The sequence below is a fragment of the Lactuca saligna genome, chromosome 2, assembly GCF_052625555.1.
Source record: "Lactuca saligna cultivar CGN05327 chromosome 2, ASM5262555v1, whole genome shotgun sequence".
NCBI classification, from domain to species: Eukaryota; Viridiplantae; Streptophyta; class Magnoliopsida; order Asterales; family Asteraceae; genus Lactuca; species Lactuca saligna.
The window spans coordinates 188,966,399-188,993,813 of NC_136418.1; the positions used below are offsets into that span (position 1 = coordinate 188,966,399).

Below are 27,415 nucleotides of genomic sequence, written 5' to 3' on the forward strand. Positions count from 1 at the left end.
ACTAGCTGCTGTGCGCAATCTATCACTGCCCCATTAGGGCTCAACCAATCCATACCAATAATCACCTTGTTCCCACGCAATGGAATGGGAACCAAGTCTACCAGGTAACACTCCTCAAACAGTCGCAGAACACAATCTCGAAACACCATCGATGCTCGCACCGATCGATCGTCAGCAATCTCTACCTCTAACGGGCAATCTAACTCGCCTGAAGTCTCATGAAATCTCTTGCTAAGAGCAAGAGAAACGAACGATCGGGATGCACCCGAGTCGAACAATACCTGAACCGGGATGCCGTTCACATGGAACGATCCTAATACACATGTATATACACGGAGCACATATCAATATCATAACAACGTAAAATAAAAGATAGAAGGAAGGAATCGTACCCGTCACCACATCGGGCGCGGCGCGTGCCTCCTCGGCAGTCAACTGAAATGCCCTACTCCTCACCACTGGAGCCTCTGCCTTGCCCTGACGGCCATCCGTGATCCGCAGGGTCGCTGGAGCTGGCGCCTTCACTGGCACTGAAGCTGTCAACATGGGGCAATTGGCCTTCTTGTGGCCCCTCTGGTTGCAGTGGAAACACAACAACTCCGATGTCTGAATAACTGTCGCAGAAGTCTCATGAAATCTCTTGCTAAGAGCAAGAGAAACGAACGATCGGGATGCACCCGAGTCGAACAATACCTGAACCGGGATGCCGTTCACATGGAACGATCCTAATACACATGTATACACACGGAGCACATATCAATATCATAACAACGTAAAATAAAAGATAGAAGGAAGGAATCATACCCGTCACCACATCGGGCGCGGTGCGTGCCTCCTCGGCAGTCAACTGAAATGCCCGACTCCTCACCACTGGAGCCTCTGCCTTGCCCTGACGGCCATCCGTGATCCGCAGGGTCGCTGGAGCTGGCGCCTTCACTGGCGCTGAAGCTGTCAACATGGGGCAATTGGCCTTCTTGTGGCCCCTCTGGTTGCAGTGGAAACACAACAACTCCGATGTCTGAATAACTGTCGCAGGAGCAGTGCAATCCCTGCTGATATGCCCAAACTTGCCGCACTTGTAGCAGCCTGACGATCCCATCCTGCACGCCCCCTCGTGCGGCCTGCCGCACCTCCTGCAGCGGCTCGGTCCCGACTGGCCTTTTGGCCTCCCATCTGATCCCTTGGGCTTCTTCCCCGAAGCCCCTGATGCCTGACCATCCTCAAGTTTCCGTTTCCGGATGTGATCCAAATCTATCTCTCTCTCCCTAGCCCTGGCAATCATGGAGTCCAGGGTAGGGCTAGCCGAAAAGCTGACATGCTCCCGAATATCAACTCGTAGCATATCATGGTAACGAGTCCTCCTCATATCCTCGTCGCCTGCATACTGGGGCACCAATAAAGCCCTCTCCCAAAACTTGGCGGTGATCTCCGCCACGGTCTCTGTCGTCTGCCTCAAGTCTAGAAACTCCCTGGCCAGCTGCTGAAGCTCGACTGCTGGCGCAAACTCTGCCCTGAACCTAGCCACAAAGTTCGACCAGGTCATTGCCTCGATAGCCGAGGCTCCCAACGAGTCACCCACTGACTCCCACCAATCTCGGGCCCGGTCCCGCAAACACCCTGCTGCGTACCTCACCTTCGACCCCTCGGGGCAGAAGCTAGTCAACTGGGCGGACTCAATATCCGCAATCCACCGCCTGGCGACAATGGGGTCCTTCACCCCATGGAAATCCGGCGCACCACTGCCCCTGAAGTCCTTGAAGGACAGTGTGCGAGATCCTGACTGGCTAGAGGCCAAGTCGCTCCTGAATGCCCGTAGGCGATCCTCCATCAACTCCATGATCCCTTCCTTGATCGACCATAAGATGATGGGGGTCGACTCAAGGATGCCCCTAGTGATCTCCGACGTGATGAACTCACGTAGCCTCTCCTCAATCGGCTCGGTGCCAGATCCCGAACCTGACCCCTCTCCTGACCCGCCATCTGTCGGTCTCGGTCGAAGTACCACCATTCTGCAAAACATCATAATAATCATTAGTGGTACTGCTACTTTCTGAGGGATCTCAACTACTTACAGGTTCCTTGGTCTCGTCTTGGCCTTCCTCGGCTCGGGTACGGATCCTCTGCTTTCAGTAGTACGGGCCCATACTACCTTCCACATCTATCCGTACCTTCTCCGAGGGATTCCTCGACTCCACCAACTCCCCTCTACTACTGCTACTCTCTGTTATTCTCATCCTAGGCTTGCCCTAGGGAAAACTCAAGTTCAACACAACTGGTCCTCAGCTGCTGTAGGTCTCCTCATAATGCCAGTTAGCCACCACCTAAACACCATCACATGTGATGAGGATTAGATAATCCTTCAAGTAAAAGATCCGTCCCTACGACGGTTGGACTCAAACAAGAGCTGCGCAATAGGGCCAGTTCCAACACTTTGGGATTATTCAACCCTGATTACATGTGGTGTGACGTGTTTACCTAGTGGCTCACTCCCATTACTCAGAATCCCACCAAGCACGAAGCAAGCAGCATTCAGATAAGGAAAAACAGACTCAAGCCAAAACTGTTCTTAGAACAAGAAACGACACTTAACATAGGATGCTAAGCTCATACTATCAGGCATAACCTAAACAGGCTATCCTACTGCTGTCTACTCAATTCTAGCATGCAATATTCTATAAGTTGTAGCAAATAAACAGGCACATAAGGCATCACTCCTAGATCCTTAGCCTATTCTAGCATGCAATATTCATAAAGCTGATAATCATAACATAAACTTGTATGGGTACTATGGGGAATACTTACTTGAGCTCGGCCGGTCGCGCACATCACACACTTTACTCTTCCTTGTGACTCTTTTCCGGGTTTTAAAGAACAATTTCTCTTGGAAAAATCTTTCAATCCCTCGATTTGAGTCCAAACACTCCCGAAGGCGTGTCCGAATCCCTCAAACCAGGGCTCTGATACCAACTTGTAACGACCCAATTTTTTTTACGTCCGAAAATTTCATTTTTAAGGTATTACTTTAGAAAACGTTAATAAATAAAAACATTGTTTGTTCACACCATAACACATCGCAACCATGTTCTAAAAAGTCAAACCATACATCCCATCAAAATATCAGAGTACAATCCCAGTAAATCTCATAAATGCGGAAACCGAAGAGTGTGTGTATGACGTGCCGCTACCGCGCCGGCTCCTTCCCCTTCGGTGCAGAGGTACCTGAAAACAAAACTGTAAACGTAAGCACAAAGCTTAGTGAGTTCCCCCAACGTACCGCATACCATACAAACACATAACATACGTACTGCCAGGCTATTCTGGGGTGCCTGACTACCCGGTACGGCCATTCTGGGGTGCCGACCTACCCATACGGCCATTCTGGGGTGCCGTCTTACCCGTGTCAAGCCATTCTGGGGTGCTGACTACCCATCGGTCCTAACAACCGATCCTCGGGGACTATTTCACCCCCTACTACTACGATCACATATAACATAACAAGCCAGCATGCATACATATCATCACGTACTGTCAGACGTATCTGGGGTGTCTGACTACCCTTCGGTCCTAACAACCAAACTCTACTACTATCACATACAGCATATCATGCTAGCATATAACATGTCAGGTAATAGCAAACTTAGATGATATCACAAAGACAATCATCTATCATACATCCCCTACTGGTGGGTCGGCATTGTGGCCTTAGACCCACTGCTACTGGAAGGTAACTCACCTCAAAGTAGCTGCTGAACTGATCGGGAACTAACTGACTGCTGCTGCTCCGGGAGTCCTCCGGCTGCAATTCCCACAACATACTCAATCAAACACTGCTAACTGTCCTTTAGGTAAAATGACCATTTTACCCCTGGTTTAGCCCTAAGCCAATGCTAGGGTCAACTTTCAGTTGACCCGACTCGCCGAGTGGATCACCACTCGCCGAGTCCCTAGCAAACCAATGTCCTGGGTCCCTGGTTCTACTCGTCGAGTCAGGCTATGACTCGACGAGTTCACCTTCTAACTGTCATAAAACTCCTTCATCCTACTCGCCGAGTTGTATGAACAACTCGTCGAGTTCATCTTCATCCGATGAACACTTTATGCTAAGACTCGCCGAGTTGTATGAACAACTCGCCGAGTCTGTTCTTGATCTATGAAGATTGCCTTGGACTCGCCGAGTCAGGGCATTGACTCGCCGAGTCCTAACATGGGTGAGTTCAGCTCCCAACTCACCGAGTCACCCCCTGTGACTCATGGCTCAACTCGACACATGAAGAAAGGACCAAATCGGTGACTCGCGACCAGACTCGCCGAGTCACCTATGCGACTCGCCGAGTCGTCGCCATGCACTCCTTAAATATACCGATTTGCTCGATTCCAGTCCATGCCATTCATAGATCTGGACTTCTAGGACACGAATCACACGTAAAGTTTCCAACTTTACGTGTGGATATTCACCAAAATGGATTATAGGGCTCAAAATGTCTCAAAAGGGTAGATCTAGGGCTAACAAGCCTCATGGGGCCAAAAAGCTAACAGATCTGAGCTCCTGGAGCTCAATCTTGTATAGATCCAAAGGCCAAACGCCTTATTACGACATATAATGCACATACTAGCTTGGGGAATTGACCAAGAAGGACCCAAATGAAGTTTTAAGCATAGAATCAAGGGGAAAACGGGTTATACCTCAAAGGAAATGTTGAAATAACACAAAGATGGCTGATCTCCTTCTCCTCTTCTTGATCTACTCCTCAAAACCTTCAAGAACACACCAAGAACACCTCAAACTCTCAAGGAAACAAGGGAAAACGATGTAGGGGGAGTTCCGGGGGTGAATGGGGACGAGTTGGGGCGGAATGAGAGTTTAAATAGGGTGCAAACCCTTGAAACTTAGGGTTTCATCCAGCAGCGGTGACTCGCCGAGTCCAGGATGTGGACTCGCCGAGCCGCCTACTTAAAACGTGTCCTGAGTCTCGTCTCTACTCGGCGAGTCGGACCCTATGACTCGCCGAGTCCAAGGTTAAATTAGGGCAATGCTCAAATAAAATTCACATACCGGAAACCAGGTGCTACAAAATTGGTCATTTTCCAAATATTAGGTCAGTATACTCAAGCACTCCATATAAATCAGTCAAGAAGAGAAAAATCACATTACGAATATTTCAAACATAAATTAAGCACAAAGAGATAAGAATAGAACCAAGGGTAAAATAGTCCATTCTCCCTATAACATATATCCTTGACATGTACATTTGATTTAACCTCCAAAAGCCTTTTTTCATCTCAAAATAATCACTTTACCTTTCTAAACCAACTTTAGACTTACATGGAAAGAGAGAAAACAAAGAACTGGTAAAATAAACAAACAAATGGGTTATTTTTGTTAGTGTGTTAGTGTAGCTACTGTGAATCCAAAATTTCATCACTTTTATGAGATGTTTCTCCTGAAATCTGTTGTAGACCAAAAATTAGGTAAAGGGTGCACGGGGGTGATACCGACCTGAACATCAAAAGTAAAATTAAACCAAAAAAACATTAATTAATCAAATTTTGATGAAACCCAATTAGATTCAACATAAAAAAAAAATTAAAATTTACAGAACTTAAACATAATACCCTTGAAATTTATAGAATTTAAACATAATACCTTGGATTTTATTAAGAAAGAACGAAATCAAGTAAAAAAGTATCTATAATCTCGAGAATGAAGATCGATTCATCATACAAATCTTGTCCTCCTCTTTTCATCAAGAACAATGCAAAACCGATTATGATTAGAGCAAATCGAACAACAAAAGAACAAATGGTTAAATAGTAATTAAGTGCAAATTCTGTCTTCAGGTCTCTGTTGCACACACAACAACCACACATGGATTGATCTCATCACTTCTGATAAATTCATCGATTTAATATTAATACATTCTTCAACCAGTTCCAAAGATTTCCCTTCTTTATGTAATCCCCATGCCTGAAAAAAACCCATAACACATTGAAGATGACGAACAGTGGTTAATTCAATTGAAAGTTGAAACAAAAACTAACATATCTGATAAGATTGTGGGTGTATTCTTTATGAAAGAATCGTCAGTTTTTCTTCCCACTCACAATCTCTAACATAACAACACCGAAGCTAAATACATCTGATTTGATTGAAAAGATTCCATCTCAGAGGCTGTCCCAGAGTGAAAAACAAACACCAACAATTGAAGTTCCTACAAAACAACTCTGCCCAGGAGGAGCATCCAATGGTGAGCCTCTTGATTCTTACTAAAGGGGACAACTTTCATTTTATAACGTTGCCCAGTAGGAGCATCCAAATCCTCCTGCAACGACTAGTATTTTACGATTCTCTTTGTGATTTAGGGCAAATGTAAACAAGGACTTGGTTCGGGAATCAAATGCCGACCTAGTGTTATTAGTTGAAATCAAAAACCGACCCAGTGTTATTAGTTGCAAACATTGTAAAACTGACATGACGATCTGTAGAATACAAAATAGAATCAAGCTTTAAAGGTGTATAGTATACCTTTCCGATTGGAGAGAAATCTTCTTCAACTGTTGAAACAGATCTTGAGCCGATCGCAAGGTCCATTTTGCTGCATAAATCTCTCTGATGGAAATCAACGAAACATCTTCGATTCCAGAGAAATCAGGCGGAAAGCAAGCTTGGCAGGTGAATGGACAACGTGTCACCGACGGTGGAGGTGATTAGGATGGAGACGGAAAGAAGAGGGATTGATTGTGCTTGTACTTTCTGATCTTCGTCGACAGATAATCAATCATTGTCTCCATCAATCTAAAATTCGCCTGACGCACAGATCGGTTCATCACCGCCTCCGTTACAGATCTAAAAAATCTTGCCCTGATCTATGTGCGCCTCCGGGCTCCGTTACAGATCTAAAAAATCTTGCCCTGATCTACGTGAGCCTCTGGGGTTTCTTTCCACTCCACACGAGCATTCACCAAAGCAGAGGTTTCCCTCGAAGCATCGGATGAAGTTGGAAAGGGGAAGTCTTTGGTGGTGTCAATGTGAGTTAGGTTAGATGGCAGTTGTTTAGGAGATTAGGTAAGGTCTTGTACTATAATATGTATATCATCCGTGTACTATAATTCGTATGTCGTTTATATGCTTAATATTATTGTACATGAGGTAATATATGTTGTACCTCTTATTTTTCAAGAAATGGGCAATATCCTTAATAATATAGTAAAGATTATGAGTTTTTTAAATATAAAAAGAACTTCAAGTTCATACTAGCAAAAAAAAAAATGAGGTAAAGGCAAAGCCTACAAAAACTTTTATTTAGAGCTTGTTTGGATAGAAAAAAAAAGAGTTTATAGTTTATTGTTTATCCCTACTACTATAAGTTAAGTGTAAGTGATTTGATAGGAAACATTAAAAATCAGCTTATTGTTGTGGGGATAAGCTAAATAAACTATAAACTAATTTATCCAAACACCCTCTTAGTTCTAGCAAAGAAACCACAAGTTGAAGCTGAAATCGTTGAGTCGTCAGCCGATTGATTGATCGATGCAGGCAATCCATAATTAAAGACATGCAACTAAGACAATGAGTTGGAAGAGTAAAATGGAGAATTGAACATGATGGATCGGAAATCTATGAGATTTAGCTTTTGTTTGTGATGATTAAGGGTTCAATGTAGATGAAGTTTTTGGCATAGTAGTATCAGATCTATTAGAAAAGTGTTGTTAAACCAAAAAGGCGGAGGTGAAACTCCTATGATGGACAGATGTTTAGATTTAAGAAAATGATAAGGATTGTGGACAAATGTTTAGATTTAAGAATGTGATTAAGGTTGTGTCTTATAGCCGTTATAAAATCAAATGAGAAGTCGGTAGATATAATCATAATTGTTAGAAATATATACTCTCACAAAATTCAAAAGTTATAATTAAGAAGTTGTATAAAATTTCAAACCATTAGCTTTTAGAAATTATTTGATTTTTGCGCTTCCTTTTTAAATTTCCATTCTTCCTGTGTCGCGGTAGGTTTTATGGTCTTTTTGCATCCCCAAATAGAATATTCGTAAACAAAAGACACCCATCCTCCTTACGGAAAAAGAACTCTTTTTTATATATAATCGGATAAAACTGAACCACAATAAAAGAACTCTCTCGTCGACAACGACGATTACGGAATCTTTCTTTCACCGATCTCCAATCGAACACGGAAATGCTGGCAATTGAACCGGCAATCTCCTTCCGTATCCCTGCCGGCCGTTTTGCTCGTGATTGCCGCCTCCTCTCTCACTCCCGCAGCTTCGTCATTCCTTGGTATCGATTTCGTACAAATTAAGTTTTTTCGCTTTATCTTTTGCTGGAAGTAAATTATTTTATTGTCTCTTATAAGCTTTTAAATCTATCTGATTTCTGTTATCAGCTGGTAAATGTTGAACATGAGCTTAGCTTGAGCTCATAAATGAACGAGCTTACTAAATTAACGAAAGCTAGAGGATTTTGGGGATAACAGTATTGAAAAGTGTGTTTTGCATTGGTTTTTTTGTCAGCAACAAGATTACGAGAAGGAACAATTTTACAAAGAACATAATTAGAGCTTCGGCGGAGGAGCTTTCAGGTCCAGTGAAACAAGCGAAGCCACAACGGTACCATCCGTCTGAGGACATTTCGGATTCTGAAGAATCGGATGAGAATGGAGACGCCATACTTGGACCTGCTGAAACTAGCAGGACTGTTATTGAGGTAATTCTACCAATATTTTGTTGAAATTTGAAAAGCAGCTTAATTTGGAAGCATATGTATCTCATTGTAGTTAGATCTTTATTAGAGAAACTCAAATGTTAGGATCAAAAATCCCATCCGCCTCCATCTAGAAACATGTGTGGTAACTTGTAAAATAGAACATTTTTTTGATCATCCCATTCCCTGCACTGAAGATATCCCATCACATATGAACGTATGATATTGATTGCAAACATGTCATTTTGTCAGGTAAACAGCAAAGCAATGCTTATGTTCTCAGGTCTGATAGGTGATGGAGGCCATGAGAATATCTTCTGGCCAGATTTGCCTTATGTAACTGATGAACATGGGAGTAAGTTACACTGTCAATATCCCCCTATCATACTTGATAATGTCAAGTGTTAAACCATCTTTGTACTAAATTACCTGTTATAAATGCCTCTCAGATATATATTTCCGAGTGAAAAATGATGAAGACATTCTTCAAACTCTTACTTCCGAGGATACCCTTGTAGTAAGGAACTTGAATTTAAGGGTTTAGATTTCAGTTAAGACCGTAGAATTGAATCCAATTTCAAGTTAATTAACGAATCAAACTCAATGCAGCAAGTCATAATAGGCTTAGATACAACTGAAATGGTGAGTGAGATGGAGTTGATAGGTCAATTAGAGTCTGATTTCGATATGGAGGAAATTGATGATGAAGATAGTGGATCTGATGATGATGATGATGATGACAATGATGAGGATGAAGACGATGACAGTGGTGGATATGAAAATGTGATGGTTTCATTTCTTTATTTGTTTTTCTCTCACATAAAAAACGGTTACTATAATCGTTATTTATCATGCCTACATTTCATAGGAATGGGTTTCGCTTCTAGAAGATGAGGAAGATGATGAGGATTCTGATGGATCCCTTGGTGACTGGGCAAAATTGGAAACCATGCGGTCTTCCCATCCTATGCATTTTGCCAAACAGATGGCAGAGGTAAGAAGGAGTTGTTTTGTTTGTACTTTAAAAGGCTTTATGGGTTAAGCACTTAATCTGAACAGTTATATTTAACAAAATTTGATGTTTTGGGGGAAATTCCTTTCGCAGTTTGTATCCGATGATCCGGTTGACTACATGGACCAGCCTCCAGCTGGTCTTGCGATTCAAGGCCTTCTAAGATCTGCATTTGTTGAAGATAATTCTGTCATCAACAAACAGATTTTTGATGACCAATCTAACAATGAAGAAGAAAATCAAATCTCAGAAGAAGAAGAAGAAGAAGAAGAAGATGATGATGATGATGATTTAGGTGTTGTGAATGGCCATAGGCATTCATCTCAAGATGATTTGAATGCAGAAGAGGAATTACAGAAAGATCAAGTCTCAGGAAATGGGACTTCATACTATAAGCTAGAGATGGTCAAAATCCATTTGATCTCAGCACATGGGAATCAGGTATTTTGGGATATTGATATTACATATTTGGTCCTTGAGTATGGATGTTTTTATTTTTCAGTTTTCGTCACTTAAAGTTGTCTTGCAATGTTGGTCCTTATTTGAGGTTTTTATGACATTTTTAGTCCCTATTCCAAGTAAGATGACAATCTGCAAAAATTCGGTGACCAAAAATCTCCAAATAACTTGAAACAGTGACCAAAAACATTATAAGAGAACCTCAATAAGGACCAAAACTGCAAAAACCAGCTATACTTAGAGCCAAAAATGTACATAATATTGATATATACATTTAATATAAAATATGTTTCACAGACTTTTGTTGAAGTGGAAGATTTTAGAAGGGCTCGACCGGATGCTATTGCGCATTCAGCTGCAAAAATCATATCTCGTCTCAAATCTGGTGGAGAAAAGACAACAATAGCCCTTAAATCGTTGTGTTGGCGATGTAAGGGTATTCAAGTGGAGGTAACGCATACTTGCTTCATCTTTAAACATTCTAGAAGATTCTTTATTATACTCCATTGTTGTGTGTGAGGAAGATGATAATGTGAGTTATATTGCAACTAATGACAGGAGGTAGCTGTTATTGGCGTTGACAGTTTGGGATTCGATGTAAGAGTTTGTTCTGGAAGACAAGTTCAAACATTGCGCTTTGCATTTAAAAAGAAGGTAAATTACCAACTTCTCCTAAATTTAAGTTATAAAATAGAACTAAATGTTTTCTAAATATATGTTGCAAAAAAATTCATTGCTATTATTGGTGAAGACATGTAACAACATCACTTTTTGGGTTATGTAGGCCTCTTCGGAGTACAGTGCAGAGAGACAGTTGAATAATCTACTATTTCCAAGAATCCCAGGCAAGCAACAGAAGCAGAAAGAAGCACATCAAACAGAACTCTAATAAAAATTGTAGGCAAACCTTTGTGCTTATTGTGTACATAGCAAGCCATTTTTTGCTGCTTGTTTTCATCATTCTTTATAATCTACAAGATTAGATTGTAAGCCAACACTTTAACAATCATCTAATTTTATTGCATTGTTGTTGTTGTATCATGTCATAATTTATTTGGTTGTTATGGTCTCGTATACTAATTGAGCACTCAACAGATCTACAACGGCTGACCCAACTGATACAAACACAGTATTCTCGTTTTCCTCTTTTCTCCCAAACTTCTCCCCTTTGATCAACCCTACCAGATCACCTGCAACTTCATCTTCCTTCATCACGCCTCTCTCAAACGCCCCCACCAACTCTCCGGCCTCCACCAACGCCGCTTCATTGTCCACAAAAACCCTACTTCTCTTCACGGCTACATCATCACATTCCATCATCGACGGCTTATACGACCCAACCAGATCCAAATGCGCCCCCGCCTTCAACCACTTCCCCAAAACCAGCGGCGTCTCGGAATTCGTCGCACAGCTCACTATATCCGCCATTGCCGCCGCCGGAGCTATATCTTCACAAACTTCAAACCGTACGCCTTCCATTCCGCTTTCATTCCCGATTTCTTCCGCCAGTTTTTTTGATTTTTGTGAAGTTCGGTTCCAGATCATGACATGATTGATGCTCGGGCGCGTTGTTAGGTGAGCTTTGATCAAGTGCGGAGCTAACGATCCGGCGCCGACTGATAGCAAAACTCGAGAGTTTTTGTTGGAGAGATAGTGTGAGGCGACGGCGGAGACACATGCTGTACGGCGGAGAGTGAGTTCGGTTCCGTCCATTGATGCTAGGGTTTCGCCGGTGACAGAGTTGAAGAGGACGTAACTGGCATGGACTCCAGGTAGGTTTAGGGCGGAGTTGTTGGGATGGGTTGTGACGAGTTTGACGCCGATGTAAGGGAGGGTCGTTGAGGAGAGAGACCATGAGGGCATGAGGAGGAGGGTGGATGACGAGGACGTTTGGTGCGAATGGCGAATCGGGGATTGGATTACGGAGGAGGCAGCAGCGAGAGATGTTTGGAGGTGGTTAATTAGGGATCGGTAGGGGAGAACTGACCGGATTGTCGGTGCGTCGATGAAGATCGGCGATCTGCCGGCGGAGGGACTGAGATTGCCGATCATGGTCGCCATTGACGATAGAGCTAACAACTAACTAACACAGCATTCGTATTTGTAGAGAAAGGACCCATAGCATAGCTTGACTAGTGGATTATTTTGGAGTCAATAGTCGCCGTCCATTTCCATGCATATGAGAAACAAAAATAATAATGATAAAGAGACATTAATTTTAGCCTTTTTAGGGCTAAGTAAAATGAATATTTATCATAACGAAAACAAATCTACCTTTAAAAACTTATATTATGGTTTTGAAAATTAAATGGCCTATCGATATTCTTAATTAAATTTAGATAATATAATTATATAACATTACTTTCCTTTTTGAGCTCTAGTCGGAGTCCCAACTGTAATCGAGTAATTAATTTTTTATCTTAATTATTAAGTTTGAGTTTGTGTACAAATATGAGAAACCTGTAATGAATCGAATCGAGTTCTAACTTAAAAAAAGCTGCCTTGGATTCTTATTCTTTTTTTCAAACACTATACATGCATCTGTTGATGGAGCTTGAATTCAACTTGCATTATTAAATATATATTTTTTATAGATAATTTCAAAGTATTTGAATTATTTCTATTGATCATTAGTTATTGTCTTTTTTTTTTTTTTGAATGATAATTTTTTATTAAAAATGGATAATGCAGTCCAATGGTAACATAGTTTAAATTGTATACACATTTAATCACTTATGTTTTTTATTTTGTACATATATGAGCATTAAGTTTGATGATCATATGTGTACAAAGATAAAAAATACAAGTGGCTAAACATATATAAAAACATAAATGACTAAATATATACAAAAATAAACATAAATGACTATATATGTACACAATCTAAACTATGTTATCCTTTGAGTGTATTATAACTATTATCCCTAATAATAATAATAAGAAGAAGAAGAAGAAGAAAAAGAAGAAGAAGAAGAAGAAGAAGAAGAATAGCAAGAAACTAGCCAAAACAAATAGACATCAAATAATATCTAAGAGGTTTTAAAATCACTCAATCCAGCTTTTTTAGGCCTAGCATTACACCAAAGAGACTCATGAAAAAGAATCAAGCAAAGACCCTTGCTCCATGTTAGCTTGAATTGCCACCTGTCTGTCCAACTGTAGATTAAAAAGTCTTGGGAATTGACTTTTTAAAGAAGACCATCATATCCAAAATGTCGTCCCATAAAGAAGTTAAGGAGCCATTTCCAATCTTCTTATTACAAAACTATAACAAATTAAAGCCTTTATCTCTCAACCGAAACACAGATCTCAAAATATCAATCCAAATATAACTCCTCCTCGAGGGCAAAAGACTATCAATATACGCCTTATCACCATTAATAGGCTTAACAACTTCTGCCCAAAGAGAAAAAGGATTAGTAAAAGCCGCCAAACCCACATGAACAGAAGATCTCTATTTAAAACAAAAATATTACTAACACCCAAACCTCTATGTTTTTTCTAAGCTAAGAAATTTTTCCAACTAGTCCAATCCATATTTTATTCTTCCAACTCAACACCAAGGAAGAATTTGTTACGCATAAGTGTTTAAGATACTAATAAGAGCATTATATAAACACATAGAAAAAGTAGGAAGAGAACCCAACACTAACTTAATCAAAATCAATCTACCAGTCACATGAAGGGTTTTAACTTTGTATTTGGAAAGTTTAGCCATCGCTTTCAAAATAATATCTTTCTAACCTGAGAGTCGATTCATATTACCTCCTAGTATTAAATTAAGGTGAGGAAAATGAGTGTAACACCCGTTGTCAGGTACTTTTTTTCATCCCTGAATGTTGTTTTAATTGCGGTTTGGCCACTTACTTTGGGCGTACTAGCCTTGTACGTCGGACGTAAGTCATCGAATGAGACAGGGTGGAGGAAGGAGTACGTTGGGTGTACATGTGATTACGCCAGGCATACTCGTACAGTTCCTAAACCCTAAATTTTAGGGTTGTTGCCCATATTTAATTACATTATGCCCCCTTGGACATCCTCTCATCCAACCTCCATTCCCACTAAACCCTAAAACCAAATTGTATATGTATTTTATATCTACAAAATGTGTTGGGTAAAACATGGGTAGATGTAATAGTTGTTGTGTGGCAAAATAAAATAATGAGAGGCCTCATTATAGATGTTATTGATGATCCAGACATCTGACAGAGTATAGATGACGACCACAGACTATTCTAGAGAGTCCAGTGGAACGCTAACAGACTCGCAACCTATAGGTGTTTATTTGAACTGCGTGTTTATTTGAACTGTGTGCTCACCAGGTGTACTTCATCACCCATATGGTTGCCTTAAGGACATTTATTGCTGAGGAATCCCCTTAGCAGTAGTGTCTATCCCGATGATGATCCTTAGGCTATGTCCCTTATGATAGGTGTTTAGGGACGTAATGAGAGGATAACGGGAATGGGTAACCGGGTTATTGTTGATTGATGAAATTAATAAACTTATTTATTGTGGGTTGAAAACCCTATGTGTGCTCACCAGGCTCTCAAGTCCGACCTACTCAGTTTCTTGTATTATAGGTAGTGGCGCATGAACATATATGTGATGTCTTGGGATGAGAGATTAAGGGATTTTAGGCCTGTAAATACGGAATAATGTAGTAAGGCCTATGTTGTATTGTTTATGCTTATGAGCTGTATTGAACATGACATCCCGAGTCTTTTTAATGAAATACATTTCTATGAAAATACTTTTGATAAATCTTTATCATATTTTGTTTTGGGACAAATTCCACAACATTTTTATTTAAAATGTTACTCTGATTTTCAAATAAATCATAAACAAAATCGGTCTTTTCTGTCCGTAAAAATGGGGATGTCACAGTTCACTCGTGCGGAAACAAGCATCGGCTGAAACAGTAAGAAACTATGACCAATAGAGGAAGACACTTAGCTACATTTGCACAGAAAAAGAATATGATTATGGTTAGCTCAATCTCTCAGTCTCGAAATTAATTGTCTATATATTAGTCACTCCATGCTTTGATGAGTATCTTGCCTTATATTATAGTCGTGGCCATGGACCATGACTAGCAACGATGGATGGTGGTAATTCTTAACCGGTAACGAAAGAGTGAGATGGGAAATGAATAGGCTCCATGGGAGGAGAGTGGTGGTGGGAGTAAGAAAGGGTAATAAAAAGGTGGATGAGTTATTTTGTAATATTTAGAATGTTAATTTAAATCTCTATATACTAATAACAAACTAGTTGTTTTGTCTGTGTCACCATATTAGGCATCCTAATTAATATCATATCACTTGTCAACTTATTGATTATCCATTTCAAAATTTAAACTTCTTACTCTAATTATATTAAATTAATAATATTAGAATAACAAATAAAATAAAATTAATACAAATTATAAGGTGATATAATTTCACGAATTTATTTGAATCAACGACTATATTTTATATAACTAAAAAAATATTTATTAATTAAGAATTTATTTAAAATAATTGATTAGTAATTTTGAATTTTTATTATGAAAGTTTAATTAATTTTGTAATTATGGTTTCAAAGGTTATAAACTAGTTATGAATAAGAAAAGAAAAAAATCCAACAAATTTAGATAAATCACGAAACAAAATAAAACCATAGTCAAATAAACTATCGAAATCATAAGAACCAAAAATATAATGATTATGATAATTGTCATCACAAAATTCAATTATGTAATCTGTTTACGTAACTATATATGAGACCTGTGTATTACACGAGTTTATTAAAAATAAAAATTTAATATCAATATATAAATATGAAATATTTTATAATGTAATATTTTATATAACAGAATGTAATCTTTGAAACTTTGTAAAATAAATTAAATAATTTGAAGTATTTATGAGAATTTATTACTAAATTAATAGAATGGTTTTATTTCCTTGTAAAACTCATTACAATTTTATAGAATTTTAATTTAAGAGAATGAAATTCCCTAAAAAATGATGGAAAACAAAATTTCTAAAATTGTCGCAAAATGAGAAATATCAAAAAAAAAAAAAAAAAAGATAAAATATGATAAAAAAAAACTTACATTTAGGATTTGTTTTAAGATTTACAAGATGATACTTTAAAATATGCAAAAAAAAATCGGATTCCATTAAAGTCCGGCCCGCATACTCTACAGGCCATGCAAACGGGCTTTAAACTTGGCAACATGTCTATCAACAAAAACGCTTACTATCAATTCTAGGGTTTTATCCGCAAACACAAGAACCCTCCCTCCCGTCTACCAATCTCGAAGTGAAGCAGCAGCCATGGTAAATCTCCTCTCCTTGTTTTTAATCTTGTAAAGCTGTAATGTTCACAAAAATATTTTGAGATTTCAGAGATTCTGATATCCGTTGGGTTTTGACATTTTCAGATTATCCCTGAGAAGAATCGTAGAGCGATATCCAAATACCTCTTCCAAGGTCTCACTTACTCCGTTCGTATGCATAATAAAGCTTCGTATATGTCTAACGGCATTGATGATACTAATTGTTATGGGGGTTTATTGTCTATGCAGAGGGAGTATGCTATGCAAAGAAGGATTACAATTTGGCTAAACATCCAGATATCGATGTGCCAAATTTGCAGGTGATTAAGCTTATGCAAAGCTTCAAATCGAAGGAATACGTGCGTGAGACATTTGCCTGGATGCATTACTATTGGTATCTCACTAATGACGGGATCGAGTTCTTGAGGACTTACCTGAACCTTCCATCTGATATTGTACCTGCTACTCTCAAGAAGTCAGCCAAGCCCCTCGGCCGTCCCATGGGCGGACCTCCCGGCGATCGCCCACGGTAAATTAACATTTACATCTTCATTTGGGGTTTGTTTGGATGGATTTTTTATTTTTGTGGTGTAATTTTTGTAGTGGGCCACCGAGATTTGAAGGGGACAGACCGAGATTCGGTGATAGGGATGGATACCGTGGTGGTCCTAGAGGACCTCCTGGGGAATTTGGTGGCGAGAAGGGTGGAGCTCCGGCGGATTACCAGCCTGCTTTTAACAGGGTAATGTTTTCACTGTTTTTATGCTTGCATTTCTTGACGACGGGTGTGTTATGATTGAATTCAAAAATGCTTTTAGTTTTATGCCGAAATTGGATTTAGATTAACCCTTTCAAGTTCTATTGTCTTTCGTAAAAGAAGAAGTACATGATCTAAGTTCATATTTAATGTTGTTTGTTTCAAAAATTCTTTAAGTAATTCTTTTCAAGCTGAGCTATATTGATTGTTTGACCCATGGAAAGTTTGGATTATGGATGTACATTCGTAACAAATATGTAAGCAGTGATTTATATTGGAAGGCTGTTATTGATTTGTTATGAACTGAATTTGCAGGGTGATGGTGGGAGACCCAGCTTTGGTCGTGGAGGTGGTGGTTATGGTGGCGGTGCTGGTGCACCACCAAGCTCTAGTTTCTCCTAAACCTTTTATTAGTTCCAGACTTTTATTTTAATTTGAGGTTTTCTGTTTTATGGTTTTTTCTTTGTGATATTATTGGAATATTGTTACTACCTTTTTGTCTAGATATGAATGCCATTTTGCTTTTATGATACATTTGGATTTGGATGTGCTGCTTTCATGTTTTTAATACTCCCAACCATAAGCCTCTATGCTGATGACCATTCGTCATTTATTAGTTAAAGTTTTATTTTGAGTAGATTATTATTCTAAAATATTTAATGTATGATTATACATGTTCATTAATAGTTTTAACAATGATTTTCGTTTTGTGAGCATTTCAATAAATTATCACTTTGACGCCCAACATTATTGTTGTGCAGCTCATTATCATGTTATGTGTTTGTTGCACATTAATGTTTGGTTGACTTCTAAAGCAGCTAATAAAATAGCTTCTAAGTTAGGTTTTTAGTAACCTATTTGAGATAGGTTTTTTGATAATCTAGTTTCTGGTAGCATGTTGATTTTGACTTCATGTGACAGTTTGTTACCTTGTGAGTGACAACGTAGGTTATAGTCTATTTATAAGACCAAAGGGTGTAGCAGCTGTTTGGCCGTGGTTTGCCACATTGGCAATGGGGATACCGCTCCCACAATGCGGTTTCCTATGCAGTTTAGTTTTGGCCTCACACTCTCTCTTGCTTTTTCTTTTTCCAACAACAAATGGTCAACTTTTTAAAATTTGAATTTATTTATTTTTTATTTTTTAATTTTTTTATCTACAAATAAAATCTTTCAATATTTTTTTTTTCTTTCAATAACTCGAACAATCAAAAAACCGATTTATTGGTCTTTATCACTATGAGGGTATGTTATCATATTCAAATTCCTACAACAGTTCCTACACACACAAATACAGACCATAATCGACATGATTTTAATCCGTTTGATTTTTTGTCTCGATCAGATGTCGCTTCAAGAAACTCAAGCATCCATTTTTGATTCCGAACTCGAAATCCTTTGAGAAACTCAACCCACAAAATCACCAAATGATGGAAATCTGAAGAAAGGTATTGGCACAATCATAAATCGATATTTCAGATGATGCAAAGACAAGAAAAGGCAAAAAACATGATCAATTTGAAGGCAAGTTACAAAAAAAGGTTCCACAAAGAATATCGTTCAAATGGCATGAAAAGAATGGAGATGATATGAACGGTATATGGCAGGAGAGGAGCTTGAAACTGTTTTTACTGATGAAAGTTAATATGTTTTTTTTGTGTTTTTTTAATGCTTGTAATTTTCTTATTAGAAGACTTTTTCTATTTTGAAGTAATGACATTTCTATTTTTTTTATTAAGATTAAAGTTTTTATTTAAATTCATACTATGGCACCACACCTAGTTTTTATGGTTAAAAAAAAAAAAAAAAAAAAAAAAAACTATTGCACAAAGTTATCTTCACGGATTTGTGAGCGATAAAAAGTGATAGATCGCAATCAAGTAAGTTTTTTCGGTTTAAAAGGAAAAGCTCAAAAAAATCTCTCGATTTTTGCTAGTAGTTGAATGCTTTAAACATGCAATATAGCTCACATTGCAAAAAAAATGAAAAATCAGGTTTTTTAAATAAACGGAAACAAGTTGGGGTTGCTCTTTTGTGTTAGCGAAAAGTCACTTCATTCAGCTCTGATCACCATAACCAAAGCTAGATGGCGCACCACAACATAAAATAATTTGACCCGTTTTTTTGTTTGGCAAGCAAGTCTCATGTTATAAATATATTGCGATTTTAAAAAATGAATACTGAGAGCAGAAAGAACAGGTCATCCAACAAAAATTGACAACGTTCAAGATTTTATATGAACCAGAATATGCACTCAGTACTCAAAATATTCTTCATAACAAGTACAAGTAAAGAGACTCAAAAGACACTCCATCACAGGTACAAGTTGAAGTCAAAAAAAAGAAAAAAAAAACCCGAAGCACTGTAGACAACCATTTAAACAACTCCGACTAGACCAATTCAGACGCAGCACAACACAACAACAATCTAATCAACTTCCTCCATCTTACTTTCCTCAGCAGCTTCTTCCTCCAAAACAGGCATCTCAGCATCATCCCCAGCGTCTTCCTCGTCAATGCTGAGCCCCAATTTCAACATCCTGTGGATCCTTCCTCCAAACATATTAGGATCCTCTAAGCTAAACCCAGAAGTCAACAGAGCAGTCTCAAACAAAAGCAAAACCAAATCTTTAACCGACTTATCATTCTTATCCGCCTCAGCCCTCTTCCTCAACTCCTCCATAATAGGATTATCAGGATTTATCTCCATAGTCTTCTTGCTGGACATATAAGACCCCATGCTACTATCCCTCAGCGCCTGTGCCTTCATAATCCTCTCCATATTAGCAGTCCATCCGTACTCCCCGGTCACCAAACAGCAAGGCGAGTCCACAATCCTATCAGACACCACAACCTTCTCCACTTTGTCTCCCAAAATATCCTTAATCGTCTTGCATAGATTCTCAAACGACTTCTTCTTTTCTTCCTTCTTCTGCTTCTCTTCCTCCGTTTCATCTTCAAGCTTCAACCCTTCCTTTGTAGCAGACACAAGCTTCTTCCCATCATACTCCTTCAGCTGTCCAACCGCATACTCATCAATAGCATCCACCATGAACAACACTTCATACCCTTTCTTCTTCAGTCTCTCCAAAAACGGTGAATTTTCAACAGCCTTCTTGCTTTCACCGGTTATGTAGTAAATATCCTTCTGCCCTTCTTTCATACGTGTCACATAGTCTTTCAAGCTGGTCAACTCATCTCCACTTTTTGTTGAATGGTATCGAAGCAAATCTGCAAGTTTCGGCCTGTTCTGGCTGTCTTCATGGATACCCAACTTCAGATTCTTGGAGAATGCTTCATAGAATTTGTTGTAGTCCTCTTTGTTTTCAGCAATCTCGTTGAACATCTCAATGCATTTCTTCACCAAATTCTTCCTGATAACTTTGAGAATCTTGTTCTGCTGAAGCATTTCACGGGAGATGTTGAGTGGTAGGTCATCAGAATCAACAACACCCTTCACAAACCCAAGCCACTCAGGAATCAACTCCTCACAGTTGTCCATGATGAAAACTCTCCTCACGTATAGCTTGATGTTGTTCATCTTCTTACGTGTGTCGAACAGATCAAACGGGGCTCTTTTGGGAACAAATAAAATCGCCTTGAATTCGAGCTGTCCTTCAACTGAGAAGTGTTTTACTGCAAGATGATCTTCCCAGTCGTTAGTAATGCTTTTGTAGAAGGAAGCGTACTCTTCTTTGGTGATTTCTTCTGGTTTGCGTAGCCAGATTGGTTTCTGCTTGTTGATGAGCTCCCATTCATGAGAAACCTCTTTGATCTTCTTCTTCTTACCCTTTTCCTTCTCTTTCTCTTCGTCAACCTCTTCAATGTCACCTTCCTCTTGTTTTTTAGAAGATTCTTCATCTTCGTCATCACTGATCTCTTTCTCTGTTGTTTTTTCAGTCCATAGATAGATCGGATAGCTGATAAACTCGGAATGCTTCTTCACCAGATCCTTAATTCTCCTTTCCTCTAGGTACTCCAACTACACAAAGTAGAACATCAAACCACGGTTTAGAAACTAATTCTACTATAAATCTCACTAACTGATAACTAAGAAGAATGTCAACTGAATTGTGCAAATACCTGATCTTCTTTGAGGAAGAGAGTGATCTTGGTTCCTCTACCGAGTGGCTCACCGTCAGCATCCCTGGTAACGGTGAATGAACCACCGGCTTGGGACTCCCAGATGTATTGCTCGTCATCGTTGTGTTTGGTGGTGACAATGACTTTTTCAGCAACTAGATACGCGGAATAGAAACCTACACCGAACTGTCCAATCATGCTTACATCAGCACCAGCCTGAAGTGCTTCCATGAATTCCTTGGTTCCAGATCTAGCAATTGTTCCCAAGTTGTTCACCAAATCTGCATAGATCGAAGCACCACTTAGACTCTGTTTTTTGAATTATGAGCAAAACGCCGGTGATATTACTATTATAAGAAGCATAGGATCATCGAATGATGTAAATCATGTTAGTTCTGCTTAACTAGCGACTAATATTTAACCAAACGACCTACAGTTGGCCTTATCTCTGACCAGTTCGCCAGATAATAACAGCAGATGACACAGTACATTATTTACACGAACAAAGAAGTAAGTTTAAGAAGATATAATATACACTATAAATTATCACCAAGGGTAAAACCTAAGTTTCCTCCGCATAAACTTGTAACTAGTTATTTAAATCATAACTGATCCTTAATTATATGTTAGGTATAAGCTACATGCAAATCGTGGTATCGTTTTAGACTATCCACAGGAAATTGACACATCATGAACAGAAACAGAGCGGAGTTATAAACTTTAACGATAAAATTACGAATCGACGTAATAGAGGACCTAAATCTATGAATTAACACTACAAATTAAGGAATGCACGATGTACACTATAAGGTGACAACAGAATTCATCGATCGAAGACGTAAAAATGAATACGATAATTTACCTGCTTTTGTCATTCCGACACCACTATCAATGATCGACAAGGTCTTGTTAACCTTATCAGGAACGAGCCGGATGAAAAGCTCGGGTTGCGCATCCAGTTTGCTCTTATCTGTCAAGCTCTCGAATCGAATTTTATCCAACGCATCAGAAGAATTGCTAATGAGTTCTCGGAGGAAGATCTCCTTGTTGCTGTAGAAAGTGTTGATGATCAAACTCAGCAACTGGTTGATTTCGGCCTGGAAAGCGAACGTCTCTGCATCGGCCATCTGTACCTCTGCCATTGCAGTCTTATCAGAAAACGAAAACGGTGAAAATTAGTTGGAGAATTTGAGAGTGATTGATATAAGTAGAGAGAAATTGCGCAGAATCAGTTATGCGGAAGAGGGATGCGTATGAGGGATTTTATATGAAGGTGGTGGTTCTAGGTGCTTCTACGATACCTGAGGTTTTGAGTGAGGTTCGGGTCTGTTCTGGATGCTTCCACGCTTTCTCCAGTTCTTTCTACGACCTGGTAATACCTTCTCTGCTGTACAAGTTCATGACACGACGTCGTTTCCCTATCTTCTAGGCTCTAGCTAGAGACCGATCCAAACTTCATACAAGTTATCATCCCCAGCCGGCCCAGCCCAAAAGGCTCTTAAGTCTTAAGTTTAACCACGATAATCCAATTCCATCTTTTACACTAATCCAAACTATTTTTTTATTAAATAAACATATATTATGATTAACTTTTATACAATTAAAAATTATATATATATATATATATATATATATATATATATATATATATATTATTTTATTTCAAAATAAATAAATTATTTATTTTTAATATAAAATTAGATGAAAAATATTTGACATTCAATAATGAGATCTAACAAAAAATATAAACCAAATTACAATCGTTAGTAGACTATTCAAAAGGTTGTCAATTATTTTAGCAACTAAAAAACAAAGGAATTTTTATAGTTTTTAACATGTGAATAATCTTTAGAGTCTTTAGCCATGATCAAAACCATTGTCAAGTCGTGATGGCAATGCTTTTACGTCGTGACAGAGTCCATCTAAAATAATCGAGAAAACTCATTGTCACGTCGTGATCCCTACATGGTCACGTCGTAACTGTTGGATTAGTGTCTAAGTCCATAACTATTTTGGTATGTACTTGACCCGATGATGCATGGTCCTTTTGGGTTGCCTTCACCAAAGCAACTTGATAGGATGAATTATGGAGAGTAAGGATTAAATATGATTTATTAATATATTATGGGAATAATATATTAAAGGAGAAATCATATTGTTTAATTAATATTAGTCAATAATTAATTGGTAATTAGTTTTGTGACTAAAAGAGATTAATTAAACTTAAGGGACTGGAATTGTAATTATAGGATAATTGCAATTTGGGCCATGGATTGCCTTGTATTAAGGGATGGGCGAATTCTAATGGGAAACCCATAAGGAAATCGTCCATGGGCTTAATTAAAGGAGTTTATGGGTTGTTTAGGGCTTAAGCATCCAAATTAGGGTTTCCTTGTTAGATAACCCTAATAGCCCAACTATATAAAGACCCCTTAAGGCTTAAAAACGTGGCCAATGTTCTTGTAAGGTTTTACACACGTTTTTGGCAGCCTTCAACCTCTCTCCTCTTCATCCTCTTGCTTATGGTGTTTGTGAGCCATTAGAGGAGTGACACTTGTGACTCTAAGCCTTCCAAAGTCAATTCAAAGGAGGAATTGGGATTGTTATTGCTACATAACAATCAAGGTATGATCTTAAACCTAATTACATATTAATATGATTACATGTATGCTAGAATTAGGGTTTATAGTCTTGGATTCAAAGCATGTACAATAGAGAAACCTAGATCTAAGCATTAGGGTTTGTATGAGCACATAGGATGTCTTATGACCAAAACCCATCAATGGTATCAGAGCCTAGCTTGGTTTCAATTGTATTGATGCATTGTATAACTGAAAAATTCGATTTTTTGGATTGTGGAGGCTGGACTCGCCGAGTCCATGCAGACTCGACGAGTCCATGCCTGACTCGACGAGTCAACTCGTCAGATAATGCTTATCTCGGGATTTCTTGCTGTTTTTGCATATGGATAGTTACCTTATCATGTTAGATCAATATAAATCCGATTTTATGATATATATGACTATATTCTTGATCTAATTAAAGATAATTATCAATTTATAAGATAATTGTTTCCTTATAAGATAATTGATTAATTATTTTGAGTAAATTGATAAATTGTTTTGCAAGAAATCATTAAATAAATCAAATATGGATAATTATGTGATTAAATGTTAATTTAAAATTATTTGTTATTTGATCCTTGTTGTTATAAAAGGTTTCATATTTTCCCCTTTAGGTTTTATAGTTTAAATTTGAACCCAAAAGTTTTGAAGTTTTGAAATTTAAATAGTTAAAACCCTAATGTTTTGAAAGGTTTCAAAACTTGTCCTCAAGTTTTGGAATTTAAAAGCTGATTAAAGGTTTAATTAGAAATGTTAAATTCTAAAACCCTAGTAATGTTTTGAAAAGTTCAAATCACACCCTTATGGTTTTATTAATTAATTAAGGAGTATAATTAAAAGAGGTTTAATAAATCCATAAAAGTTTAGGTTAACCATTTAATTGAATTAAAAGTGTAATTGTTAAAGTTAACCATATAGTATTTTAAAAGTGTAAAATACACCCTATACTATATATATATAACATTAAAGGTCTAACATTATATATATATATATATATATATATATATATATATATATATATATATATATATGTATGAGTAAAAGTCAGTGTTACCGTTAGTAGGCCTCATTCACGAAGCTGGTCTATAAGGGGTGTTTAAGGAAATTGCCTATAAAATGGCAATTGAATGGGTATCCACTCTTACCCACCGCACTCTTGACTAGTGGAGGGTCGTTAGCCGAACGGGTAGGATAGGACGAAACCTTTTATTATAAGTATAATGAAATACAAAGTAACTAAATGTTTTTCAAATTCCCAATCTTAGTTACTTAGGCAAAAGTGAATTGATGCAATTCCATGAAATTACACTTTGTGCCCTTGTGAAGACGTTAGTGGAGCGTGTGTGGTTTACCGGCACACTAAATGGTTCTAAGCAAAGGTAGCAAAGGGTGACTCAATGTTTGTCATAGTTCGGTGGAGCGTGTGTGGTTTACCGGCACATCGAATAGGTGATTGTAACATGTGAAGGCACCATGTGGTTTGCATGGTTATTCACACCCGCTTTGTGATCCTCGGCATCCCAGTCACAAACAAGAGGGGCATATCGAGATTTAAACATGCCATTGAAATGTTCAATGAATCTCAAAGGATCTAGGAGTTTTCATAGATTTAAAACTTAAATTTCTTTTTCGTTTTTCATGGTGGAAATTAGTGAATCGTCATTCACTTACCTTCAAATGTTCTGCAATTTGGGTTACGGCATCCCTCTCCCAAGTTGTAGGATATTGTGTTGGGTCCTAGCCTTGGAATTTCATTTGGGTGATTTACCAAGGACTCAATCAATCAACTAACTTGAATTCATTTTTCTCCCGATGTCAAAGTTCGACAACTATGGTCTTGTCAAATCCCGTGGAACAAGCATTCCACATGAAGATGATATTCCATGATTCGATCGAGGAACAAGAAATCATGCTTCACTTCCTCCTCCTCCTCCAATTATTCTCCCTAACCCACAAGATTGTAAAATTGAAAGGTTCAATATCACTCAAGCCCTTTTGGCAAGTAAACATAAAGAGGGCGAGTCGGTGTGTGCACACGTCTTAGGGATGAAGTCACACATTGATAGGTTAAGAATGTTGGGATCCGTTGTCTGTGAGGAAATGACTGTTGATTGGGTTCTTCAGTCACTTCCTAACTCATATAGTGAGTTCGCAAGAGAGTACTATATGATAAACCACAACGTGGCCCTTATTGATCTCACCTATATGCTTATTGCTGCTGAATCAGCAATGGTTTGGCGCAATAGAAAAGCAAAGTTGATTGGTGAATCTGCTTTCAAGACCTCTATGGATATAGACAATAGCAATGAAAGACATGCAATGATCGAAAAGTTTGATCATAAGAGAAAGGCGATGTCTAAAGTAGTTCCATGTGTTGTTCCAAAAGAGTCAATTTGCTTTTATTGCCAAGAGAATGGGCATTGGAGACGAAGTTGCCCTATTTACCTAAGAGATCTAAGAGATGGGAGAGTCAAAAGTATGACTACGCTTTAGGTAAGAATCCACTATCTAACTCCATTAAGTTCCTATTCATTGATTCTTAATACATGATGTGATAAGATTATATTTGAATGTTTTGTAGGATCGGTGAAAAGAAAGGAAGCTTGATAAGAGAGCAAGATGAATCTAATCACAAGAGATGGATCTTGATCGCATGGACTTGAAGATTGGATTTTGAGCTTAGATAGTTATGATAGAGTTGTTAGAAATTTTTCATTTTTTACATAGTTTTCAATGGATTTTGCATTGTAAGGACAAATGTTTTTCCGCTGCTTTTATAAACAAAATAAATTTTGACTCACTTATTTATTTGTTTATTTCCTTGCAATGAAATCGTTATGAAAATTGATGTTTGAATATTTCTACAACGAATGGATGTGATTCTTAGTTATGTTATTTATGGAAATGTCAAGAATTTACCAAATAGGGAGAGTTTCTCATCGCCCAAGTTTCAATTGGACAGAAACTTGGAATCACGCAACTTGGTTGCATAATGAATGAGAAATTTCATATTTGGAAATTAGACAAATTCGTTGACAAAGTGTCAAGTGAAGGACTAGGAGATCAAGTACACAAAGTTGCGTGTTGATCAAGTTCACCATAAGAGTAACAAATATTTTCGTCATGATTTACTAAAAGTTTGGTAAATATGATTATACTTATAAGATTAAGTGTAATTTTGAATTGATTAAAGGGTTTAGATCAATAGCAAAACGAATAAGAAGAATCAAGTAGGCAGAAAGATAAGAGTTTCTCCATTCTAAGAAGAAGGGAGAGTAGCTTTTATGCTTTATGATAGGTCTTAATGATTAAGAACCATATCTCAATTGATCCTCTAATGAGTCTTGGTACAATTGTATGTCCAAGAAGAGGAATCAAAGATTGAAGAAATGGTCAAATCAAGAAGTCAATCATACTTCGTTCCAAAACAAGTCTTAAAGTCAA

The 27,415-nt window shown here is 38.1% G+C and overlaps 4 protein-coding genes across 4 annotated transcripts; 2 read left to right on the forward strand and 2 right to left on the reverse strand.

Moving 5' to 3' along the window:
- The first annotated feature begins 8,079 nt into the window (after positions 1-8,079).
- LOC145028556 (uncharacterized protein At3g49140-like) lies at positions 8,080-11,227 on the forward strand. The gene is made up of 10 exons (XM_078977250.1): positions 8,080-8,292; positions 8,526-8,718; positions 8,968-9,070; positions 9,165-9,232; positions 9,325-9,498; positions 9,584-9,709; positions 9,821-10,168; positions 10,484-10,636; positions 10,745-10,840; positions 10,971-11,227. Exons 1-10 carry the CDS (start codon positions 8,192-8,194, stop codon positions 11,073-11,075), a joined length of 1,467 nt encoding a protein of 488 aa, XP_078833376.1. The 5' UTR covers positions 8,080-8,191; the 3' UTR covers positions 11,076-11,227.
- Positions 11,054-12,346, reverse strand: LOC145028557 (NAD(P)-binding Rossmann-fold superfamily protein). Its single transcript, XM_078977251.1, has one exon. The coding sequence runs from the start codon at positions 12,245-12,247 to the stop codon at positions 11,237-11,239; it is 1,011 nt and encodes a 336-aa protein (XP_078833377.1). The 5' UTR covers positions 12,248-12,346; the 3' UTR covers positions 11,054-11,236.
- A 4,052-nt stretch (positions 12,347-16,398) lies between these two features.
- Positions 16,399-17,797, forward strand: LOC145028558 (small ribosomal subunit protein eS10z-like). Its single transcript, XM_078977252.1, has 5 exons — positions 16,399-16,509; positions 16,614-16,662; positions 16,758-17,037; positions 17,112-17,250; positions 17,581-17,797. The coding sequence occupies exons 1-5, from the start codon at positions 16,507-16,509 to the stop codon at positions 17,665-17,667; spliced, it is 558 nt and encodes a 185-aa protein (XP_078833378.1). The 5' UTR covers positions 16,399-16,506; the 3' UTR covers positions 17,668-17,797.
- Positions 17,798-19,495: 1,698 nt separating this feature from the next.
- LOC145028559 (heat shock protein 83-like) lies at positions 19,496-22,591 on the reverse strand. Its single transcript, XM_078977253.1, has 3 exons — positions 22,210-22,591; positions 21,348-21,628; positions 19,496-21,246 (listed from the first exon to the last, which is right to left on the reverse strand). The coding sequence occupies exons 1-3, from the start codon at positions 22,487-22,489 to the stop codon at positions 19,693-19,695; spliced, it is 2,115 nt and encodes a 704-aa protein (XP_078833379.1). The 5' UTR covers positions 22,490-22,591; the 3' UTR covers positions 19,496-19,692.
- Positions 22,592-27,415: the final 4,824 nt, after the last annotated feature.